This window comes from Vigna umbellata, chromosome 4, assembly GCF_029865625.1.
Source record: "Vigna umbellata cultivar VRB3 chromosome 4, Vumbellata_1.0, whole genome shotgun sequence".
Lineage (NCBI taxonomy): Eukaryota > Viridiplantae > Streptophyta > Magnoliopsida > Fabales > Fabaceae > Vigna > Vigna umbellata.
The window spans coordinates 24,520,956-24,531,797 of NC_142168.1; the positions used below are offsets into that span (position 1 = coordinate 24,520,956).

The 10,842-nt window shown below is 32.0% G+C and overlaps 1 protein-coding gene across 3 annotated transcripts; it reads right to left on the reverse strand.

Moving 5' to 3' along the window:
- Window positions 1-1,922: 1,922 nt before the first annotated feature.
- Window positions 1,923-9,983, reverse strand: LOC124831639 (uncharacterized). 3 transcript variants are annotated; one of them, XM_047305693.2, is made up of 11 exons: window positions 9,601-9,973; window positions 8,547-8,633; window positions 8,239-8,409; window positions 7,361-7,926; window positions 7,151-7,239; window positions 6,942-7,045; window positions 6,757-6,856; window positions 5,089-5,164; window positions 4,870-4,984; window positions 4,184-4,715; window positions 1,923-2,908 (listed from the first exon to the last, which is right to left on the reverse strand). In XM_047305693.2, exons 1-11 carry the CDS (start codon window positions 9,842-9,844, stop codon window positions 2,404-2,406), a joined length of 2,589 nt encoding a protein of 862 aa, XP_047161649.1. In that variant the 5' UTR covers window positions 9,845-9,973; the 3' UTR covers window positions 1,923-2,403. The 3 variants fall into 3 exon arrangements, 2 of the variants coding, with proteins under 2 accessions (XP_047161649.1, XP_047161647.1); XR_015785945.1 differs by adding an exon at window positions 3,974-4,045 and having other exon boundaries at window positions 2,768-2,908; window positions 7,361-8,409; window positions 9,601-9,983; XM_047305691.2 differs by having other exon boundaries at window positions 7,361-8,409; window positions 9,601-9,974.
- Between the last annotated feature and the right edge of the window lie 859 nt (window positions 9,984-10,842).

Below are 10,842 nucleotides of genomic sequence, written 5' to 3' on the forward strand. Positions count from 1 at the left end.
TTTTATTTTTATTTTTATTTTTATTTTTATTTTTATTTTTATTTTTATTTTTATTTTTATTTTTATTTTTATTTTTATTTTATTTTTTTTCTTCTTCTTTTCTCTCTCTTTTGTTTCCATTTTAAATGCCCTTTTATAAGAAATGATAAAAAATATATTTTAAAGGTTTAGGCACATGTGTGATCGTATGCATCGTCCTTGTGTTAAAACCTTCTCTTTTTCTCTTCTAAAAAAAACATATTTTAAAGGTTTAGGCACATGTGTGATCACACGCATCGTCCTTGTGTTAAAACCTTCTCTTCTAAAAAAAATAATAATAATAAATGTTTTAAAGGTTTAGGCACATGTGTGATCGCACAAATCGTCCTTGTGTTAGAATCTCTTCTTCTTCTCTTCTAAAAAAATATAAATAGTAATAATAAATGTTTTAAAGGTTTAGGCACATGTGTGATCACACGCATCGTCCTTGTGTTAAAACCTTTTCTTCTTTCTCAAGTAAAATTATAAAAAAAAATAATAATAAAGGTTAAGCACACGTGTGATCGCTCGCATCGTCCTTGTGCTAAAAACCTTTTCACTTTCTTTTTTCTCAAAAAAATACCAAAAAATATAAAATCTTTAAAAACTAAAAACATCAACACTTTCAAGCAAACAAACCGTCTTTCCGCCAGAACTACATTATCCTTGATTCTCCATCAAAAGTGGAGATACGTAGGAGCAAGGTTAGCCCTTGTCAGGTTCACTTCCCAAAAATCCAAAATCATTTCAAAACAAATTTTCAAACAATTTCAAAACAAACTTCTCAAACAGTTTCAAAAGAACTACGTAACCCTGATTTCTCATTCTGAATGAGAATACGTAGGAGCAAGGTCAATCCTTGTCGGGCCCAAAAAACTAAAAAATATATTTTGCTTCTTTAGAGTTGTATTTTAGGGAATAGTTAAACATTTTGAAAACCACATCATATTCGCGTATTTAGTTAAAGGTATTGCCTTAGGGCAGGCGTTGTAGGGTGCTAATACCTTCCCTACACGTAACCGACTCCCGAGCCTAGAATCTGGTTCTTGTAGACCATGCCTTATCATTTTATGGTTTTTCCGTAGTTTTCCATAATAAACTATGGTGGCGACTCCAAAATCTCTTTTCAAAACCCGTTTCTTTTTTGGATCGTCGTCCCGTCGCGATTCCGGTTGCGACACCTTTTATCGTCCTAAATAATTGATAATTTATTAACAAAGACTTCGAACAATTTTAAAGTTTAGAGAAGTATTTTAGAAAAGATCGCTTTGACGAAATTCATAATGATAACTTATGAATTGATCTTGACCTCATATATGAGCTATGAAAAGAAATTCAAGGAAAGAAACTATAAATAATCTAGCAATGCAACACTACAATACATGTGTGAGAGGAAACATGTCTTTCACAAAAAGAGACCTAGTTTGACACAAACTTGGTTATGTAAGAAAAGATAAGTATGGATGGATAAGTATAGAGGCTAAAAATTGAAAAATATTTTAGATATTCTAAGTATCAAAGGCTTAAAAGCAATAAAGATTGAAATATATATGAACACCAAAATGTCTAAAAGCCTAAGGATTGAAAGGTATTCAAAGATCAAAAGATTTGAGTACCAAAACATCTAAAAAAACTAAAGATTAAAAGATATATAAGAATTAAAAGATATCTAAATACCAAAAAAGATATTCAAGTACCAAATTGTTTAAAAGCACTAAAGATTGAATAACATTAAAAGATTCGAAGATATCCAAGGGCACAAACGTCTTGTATGTCCAACTATGCAACTCTTTAATTGACAAGATTAGCACATATAATACACGTTTTGTACCTTAAAATCCAAAAATACAATTATTAAGCTATATAGCTTTCGTACTGTTTTAAAGTTTCACCGACCTAGGACATAAATAAAAGGTTATAATATGTATTCAACCTTCATTTTAATCATGGTAACGGTAAATCACAATCCAATATCTTTATACAGTTTAAAAATGAAATCACTTATTATACTAACACCCTTATTGCAACGGTTCCTAATAAAGAGGGCGTTTAAGTGAGTAATGATCATGATTCACCACAACTTAAACAAAGCATGCTTCGAAAGAAAAATATCCATGCCGCTTATCTTTTACTCTAGACGCGATGTAGGCATGGCAAACATGTTGAATTACAACTGGTTATTCCTCAACTACAATTCTTACTAGTATCAATTATACAAACACGGCTTCATGTGAATATGTTGTGATCTTCAAAAGGCAGACAATAGAACCGCCAATGTCCTTGCATCTGTCTGGTACATATCTCTATTGAAGCACTGAATATAAATCAAAGGTAACCGGCCACTCAACAGCCAATAAGGTTGAAAAATGTTGAGGGTAATAGATATCAAGTCTTGAACTTCTGTGTGAATTTTTGAGTGATTTTCTCAACCCCTTCTCTACAATCACCAGCAACACGCTTTGCACCTTCTTTGATACCAAATCCAACTTCAATAGCACTTTGTTGCAACTCACTGGCTGACTTACCTACCTTTGATATGGCAGCTTCTCTAAATTCTTCAGTTTGTTTTCCTGTTCTGGATGCCCATTCCCTCAATTTTGATATAAATTGGGAGACCAGGTGGATGATTTTGTCAAGTATGTCTCTAGATTTTCCTCTGACATCTGATGCCATTAGTTTGAGCTTGTCCAATAAGTTCTCGGCCCTATCGACATTTCCTTGAACCGAAATCTGCTCTGAGGCATTGAGCCATGTAACTCCTGCGGAGGCCTCCTTGCGGAGGTCATCATCAACTACCACTTTGATCCCATGCCTCTCCCAACGATCTCTAGCCTCCTCTAAGGCTATTGCTTGCTCTCTCACTCGTTTGGCCTCATCCTCTGCCCAAGCCCTGAATCCAAGAATTAACATAACCATTTATTCAGATAGTAATTGGGTAACAACTATCGTTTTATACAAAAAATGAGTTTATCTGAGCCGTTTTATTTAACTACAATAAACAATTGTCAATAAGGCATTTGTCTCACTGGACTAAATATACTGGTAGTGCTAATAACATTCCACAAATTCAAGCACATCTATGTTAATTCCGTACTGCAAATACAATTGGAAGCAGTTAAATAGTTGCTAGAGAAAATTACAGTCGCACAAAGGAATGCAGTGTCAGAAAGGAGGGCATGTACGGTGATCATTAGTCTAATTAGTGTATCAGCATAAGTAAGTTGTGTAATTAGTTTTAATTGAGTTAAAATATATTTCTGATCCCTTCAGGTGCCGCTCATTTTCGATTTGGTATTGTACAAAATATGCTCCAGTTTAGTCCATGTAAAGTATACATTAAGGCTGAATAAGAGTATCAACCTCTAAGAGGAAAGGTGATGAGAAACAGAAAGGGAACCATTTTGATATTCAGTTTATGAAGTTATTGACACCATATTTAAGAAAGAAGAGAAGGAGAATGATAAGTCATGGATCACTACAGATTACCATGATAAGATCAAACAGTATAACTATTTTCAATTTAGTCCTTGCTACATCTACATAACCAACATTTTGGAATTTATAATATACACAGCAGCCATTGATCTCTATGCTGCACAGTAACTCCATACAAAACTTCTAGTGTTAGAAGAAGTTCTACAAATGGCAAGAAAAAAAAATTGAGAGCAATTACTCGGTAGAAATTAAATAACTTTTTCACAAAGCAATTGAAGTTTCATACTTCGTTATTAACATAGTTTCATACAAATATTGAAGTGTGACATGTAGGTACCAAAAATATATATTTGAATCTTTAATGTGCGTACTTCATTAATTCATCATGAACAATAATGGGCCAAGCATATCAAAGTAACAATCGCAGTTGCTTCCTGTAATCTATTAGCTCATTGGCTTGATTTTCTTATTTTTGAAAAGAACATAGAAGAATCTATCAGATGTCATTTTAACATGTTACCTCTATAGGTGGGATTTAAGTCCCTTGAATGTGACTTGATACACGAGATGGAGAGTAATTGCTTAATTAATCCTAGCCCAAGGAGAAAATAAAATACATTTGTCACTGCTTCTCACCCCCATATCATATCTACTTTTACCAATCCTACAAAGCTAAAATTGGAAGCAAGTATAACATATTTAGTTGCCCATAAAAGTTTCATGATTTTACCTGGCCATAGACAGGGCTTTACGTTCTACCTCTAACTCATACTGTAAACGAGCAATCTCCTTGTTTTCAACTTCTGCTTGTTCCCGGAGTTTGTTAATCCTCTCTTTTTCATGTGCTATTTCTACCTTGTCATTCAAAAGGATTTGCAATTGATCCTCAACTTCATGCCTTAACTTTGAAAAAACCTCCATTTCTGAGTCAATAGCAGCACGCTCCTTTGTCAATGCAAGGTTATCCTCTTCTCTCTCAGCTCTTAACTTTTCTAACTCGAGTCTTGCCTGCTCAGCCATTTTTTCAACAGCATTGATCTTTTCCCTCTCTAATAAAAGCTCCTGCTCAAAACTTGCATTGATATCCTTCTCTACCTCAGCTACTAAAGCACTATGAGCAGCAACAGCATTTTCAGCAATAGATTCTGCTTCGATGCGTGCAAGCTCTTCACTAACTATTTCAGAAGCTTCTCCAGTAGCTAGAGCCATAGCTGCTTGGGCTTTTGTTACTGGCTTATCTGGCTGGAATAATCTTGTATAACCTGAAATATCACAGCCCCAAAAATACAAGAATATTGAAAATTAAAAACCAAAATCAGATTACAAATAACAGGGAGAAAAGAAACAGTAAATAATATATGAAAGTGAATCAAAATTCATAATCAAGCATATGATTAAGCATATTTTTAGAATTACCGAAAGCAAGAGCTATTATTCCATGCTCGCCAGCAGATAGATCAGCTACTATGGCAGGGCATGCATTAGGATGTATCTTATCAGTGTCCAGGAAACCAGAAAGTTGGTACAGTGTCTGTTCATCAGTCAACGAATTAGAACAACACATTAATTAGTTCAATTAAGTTGTAATTGAGAAGATAGCTTAAACATATCAGACAGAGAAACAGGTTGAGCAACCTTTCTGTCAGCTTCTGGAAGCTGTCTTTTCTCCAGGGCCATTTTCCAACTGACAAGATCTTGACGCGATAAAGGACTGCCGAAAATAACATAAAAGAAGGAAATCACAATGGTAGCCTACAGCATACAAAATTAAAACCACATCTCAAACAGAAGGTTGTGCAACTGCACACCAACTAAGAAAAAATGAGATGAAATATTAAGTCTAAGGCTTAATCCCTGTTTTTGTTGAGTTTTTTCTGTGGTTCTAGTTTTTTTTTTTTCAATGAAATCCTAATTTTCAATAATTTTGTTCAATTAAGTATACTACGTGTCAGTCCGTAGTATTTTTGTTATTTGTTTTATAATTTTATAATTTTTATTTTTATTTTTTTCAATTCAATCCCTATATTTGTTATTTTTGTTCAATTCAGTCCCATTTTTTTTAAATAGTCTAATTTTGTTCTTTCTCAAATTGAGACCAAATTTAATTTTTATATAAATGTTATATTGATGTTTTTATTAAAATTAACATTTTTATTAAGAATTTGTAGAATTATTTTTAAACCAATTCTAATAATTATATTCTAATAATATAAGTAGAGTTGTTTTTTGGGTACATATTGTATATTTTGTTTATTGATGATCAAAACTAGAAACAATTCTTTTATTTCGTTAATTACTCGTGATTTTTGTTATGTACTTCAGGTAATGTGAAATTATTCTTCCTACAATTTTAATATAGTAAGGCCTACAAAAATTTTGTTCCTAGTTTGGGAATACTGTATATTATCCTTAATAATTTTTCTAGTGTTGTAGCTCTTAATTGAATTTTAATTTCGGATTTTATTTTTTATTTTTGGTGGTTAATAAATTGACATTTTTTTTATTCTCAATATTTTTTTTTTCTCATTTTGGTTTTCTTAGTTTTATTTATTATCAATTGACATCTTTTAGGTGACTTATTTGTTAAGTGATTATGTGAATGACTTAGTTTTTGAATACTGTATATCTTTTTTTTATTAAAATTTTCATATAAGTGATCAAACACAGAGAAAATTGATAAAAATAATACAGGTAAGTCATTAACCTTTTAAAAAGGAAAAATACATGTATTTCTTTTAATATTTCTGAAATTATTTTTAATACATCTATCACTTCAAACTTCACTTTTAGTATTTCTGAAATTATTTTTAAACCAACTCTAACTATATTGTTAGAATATAATTATTAGAGTTGGTTTAAAAATAATTCCAGAAATATTAGTTAATAAATATATCAATATAACATTTATATAAAAATTAAATTTGGTCTCAATTTGAAAAAATATAAAATTATTCCATTTAAAAAAAATAGGACTAAATTGAACAAAAAAATAAATATAGAGACAAAATTAAAAAATAAATAAAAATTAAAAAAATAGCAAAAACACTAAGGACTGACACATGATGCTAATTATTTAAACGACATTATAAAAAAGAATTTAATTGAACAAAATTAACGAAAATTAGAACTTCGATTAAAAAAACTAGGATCATATTGAAGAAGCTAGACCAAAACAGGGACCAAAGTACTATGTAAGCCTAAATATAAAGTTCAATCGCAATAATTTTGTATGATGATTGTACATTGCAGAGATACAAAAAAATGTACCCACAGATTATATAACCAAATTCAGAAAGAACATACCTTCCAGGGGAGAAGAAAAATGGACTATCATCTTCATCACCAGACAACTGTATATCTTGTCTTGAAAGCCTGCTCTCAATAAGTCCAGCTTCAGCCAAGCCTGAAAATTAATATTGCATCTTCTTTAGACAATATGAATATGGCAACAAGTTGTAATGTTAAAAAATTATGAAGTCAGTATTGACCTTGAATGGTAGAAAAATCAGGATCGTCCGGGGTGACATCGTCAAATGCAAGCTCAGTAGCATTGTCTATGTACATGGCCGGATACACTTTCGAAACAGTGCTCCTAACAAAATACCGGAAAAACACATGTTATGTCAAGTATTCATATTACATATATAACACATTTGGTCATTCACACCAAATGTAAAAGGAACAAATAAACTACTACCTTGAAAGAGTGCTGCTAGCAGACACCAACCAGCGAGCATATTCACGACGAGTACATAAATCACTAGGTTGAACATCAGGCTCAATGACCTAAGAATGTAAAAATATCCAAGTGAACAATAACAAGTGGATAAAAAACTAGAATTAAATTATAAATGCAAAGGGTATTATAATCACCTTGATACATGAAAATAAAAAAACAAATAACTACCTTTAAAACTTGCAATGCAGCTAGTGCTTGCCCCTGGACTTGATCAACAGCTGCAGGAACTAAAACCTTTCCAGGAAACACTTGTGCAGTTGCAGAAACTACTGATGGAGCCGGAATACCAGGAACAGAGAAAAAGGATCCAAAATTTGGAGATTCAGATTTAACTTCATCAACCTCATAATTATCATTTATAACCTTCTCATCTACCAGTGCATTGGCTGATAATAAAACAGATGATTTTTCAAACACATCATTTCCAGGAATGCTCCACTCTTCAAGGGATGGCTCATTTCCCTCAGCAGAGACCTTCAGATCAAGGCTTTCTTTCTTTGAAGCTGACAGGATATTTTCTTCAACAGCTTCATTGAAAAACTTATGATCTGAAATCGTGTTATTTGACTCAGGACTCACCACAACACTAACAATTTCAGTCTCGTTATCAGCACCTGAACTAGAATAGGTTTCGCTAAAACCAAAACTAACATTTCCACTTGAACTGGTTATTTCATCATGCTGAACAGCATTAAGATGTGGTGGTTCAGCACCATCGTAGTTGGGCAGATCTCCTGGATCAACATTGAATAGGTTTTCTTTAAGATTGGCAGTAGATTCTGCTGTATCTATAGCAGGGTTGCTATCAAAATCTCTAAATCCATAAGCATTAAAAGAATCAACAGTATTTTCAGATTCAAGTGATACTGGGCTTTTACTGGCAAAAACTAACTTGTTATCAAAAGCTGACTCATGCTGTAAGTCTTCTTGAATAAATATATGTTTAGTGGCATCATCAACATCAACGGAGGGGTTTTTACTATCATATATCGACTGGGATCCTATATAAGAATCATCAACAATACTATAGTCACGGTAAATATTACCCGACTCAGAAGATGAATAGTCATTGGACATATCTATCTGGCCTTCTATTTTATCATTTCCTTGCTCCACCTTATCAACATTGGCTTGTTCTGTTGTTTCATTATTATGATCATCAGAAGACAAAATTTCCTCCTGCTGGGTAGTCAAGGGCTTCATGTGCTGCTCTGGTCCTGTATCCAGCCATACACATTCCAGTTTCGAACAGAGAAGTTTAGTTAAACAGAAGACAAAAATAATTCACTCACATGAAAGCATTTCACGTAACTTGATGATTATGACACGAGAAAAGCAAGCAAAGACAACTTACTGGAACCAGTTTGTTTGCCCAGAGATAAGGCAGCAAAGGTAAGCCCTGAAAGAAGAAACACTCCAGCCACTCCTACTCCCACAACTCCTGAAAGCAAGCTACTTCAAAAGTGTTATTAAGTAATGTGAAATTGCTAACACTTCACAAAACACAATTGACATTTCAGTAATTCACATCCCACTGTCTCAATTTCCCAACCATGTTTATTAGTACTTACATGCAATCCAAATGCATCAAGTCAATAAACCAATCAAATTCAAGTGCAATCATGAACGAAAAAGTCCATCATGTTTAATATATAGCAGAACCCACACGTAATTTCAAACTATCCTCAGCAACAACTACCAAATAATGAGTTTAATTTAATGCACTGTCAATGTTAGCATGCCTTCTAAAATAATTACTACAAAGTTATTTGCGATTATATGACAATGGAAAAATTCACAAAATACTTTCATATTGTCCGTGCATACACTATCTACTCAAATAATAATAGTTTCAAACTACGTTCCATGACTTACAAATTGTTACAAACAGTCAACAGTTTTAACATACATGATGCAATTCATGATTGGCCAATATTGTAAAAACTGTTCCACCACCAATGTATTCTAACGTAATACTCATAAATTTTTCACGTTTTATTTAGTCTTACATGATTTCCTTACTTTACTTAAAATAGCAAATATCTTTACTAGTTTGCATCATCATCGAATCATTACTAGCATTGGCCATTCCTGAAAACTTTATAAAAAAGAAAGGTATAATTTAATTAAATTTAAATAAAAATGTTATATCCAAGTAATGTCAAACATCCCTTCATTACTAAAAAAATAAAAAATAAAAAAACAAAGAAAAAAGAGAGAGTAGGTTAAAAGGTTTTAACATACGCGTTTAAAACATGCATATCGGTAATCGAAACATCCATGCATCATAAGGATTATCAATGGGAAAACTTCAAGTTATTTCATTATTTTGCAAAATAAAAACGGATAACTAAATTAAACAGTGACCAATTGCGAACGATGAGTACAATTTTGGAGAACGCACTCACCTCCATAGGACTCCTTCTTGTCGTTCTGTTGCTCGGTGTCGGTGTCGGACCAGCCGGAGAAGCCGTCAAGGTTGAGCCCGGACCCAGTCCACTCCGAGGCGGCGCCGTCCCGCTCGGCGCGTAGAGGGCGAACGCGATTCGTTTTGAGGTTGCGCATTCGTAAGTGCGGGGAAAGGGGGAATTTGGGTGCGGCGAAGGCCAATCGAAGCTGGAGGGAGGTGGGGGAGCACGTGAAGGAAGCCATTCCGTTGCGACGATGAAAGAGAGAGAAAGTGGTTAGAGAGAGGGGAGATGGATAAAAGGAGGTTGTGAAGAGTGAAACAAAATAGCTTTTGCGTTGGAATTTTGGGATTTGTGATCCTCTTCTCTGTCTTGTGTAGTAAAGGAATTTTGATTTCTTCGATTAGTTTTCTGGGAAACTAAATAGATCTTTAGTTTAAAAAGAAAATAGATTTCTCCAAATTATTTTTTAACTTCTCCGTAAATTTGATAAATTTTAATAATTTTTTTATTAAATTTTTGTAATGTTTTGGACATCAATCTGAGTGAAAAAGTAAATAGATTTTAAGGTTAAAAAAAATAGACTTTTCCAAAAAATTTGACTTAACTAAATTTTAACTTCACCATAAATTTGAAAAATTTTAATAGGACTTTTATTAAATTTTTGTAATCTATTTACTTTTTAGAAACTTAAAAATTTGTAATTAAGTATGTGATGTTAGATTTTTTTTTTTATATTAAGTATGTGGCATCATAGTTTATATTATTCTATTAATTTTGTAAATATCATTACATAATATTTTGGTATAAGAAACTATGATCACAATATTCTTATAAGATTTAATATATTAAATGAAAATTATTTTTAAAAATAATTTAAATTATAAATTTTATAATTTTAATTAATTTTGAATATAATATTCGTTCAATTAATTAAAATAATAAAGAAAGATTTTCTCATTACAGCATTATTATGTTATGTTATAACAAAATAGTTTGTAATAACATATGAAGATAGGGTAGAACACTTCACAAAATTAAGAAAAAAAATCTAACAACGGCAATTCAATTAAAAGGTCTTAAATTATTTTTGTATTCAGAAAAAATTCTCAAATCTATAAAATTTAAAACTTGATTAATCCATAATTATTTTACTTGTTACCAAAACTATTCAGTAACACCTCATAGATAAAGTTAAATACACAGTGAAATAACTTCATTAAGTTAACAATTAATTAATAA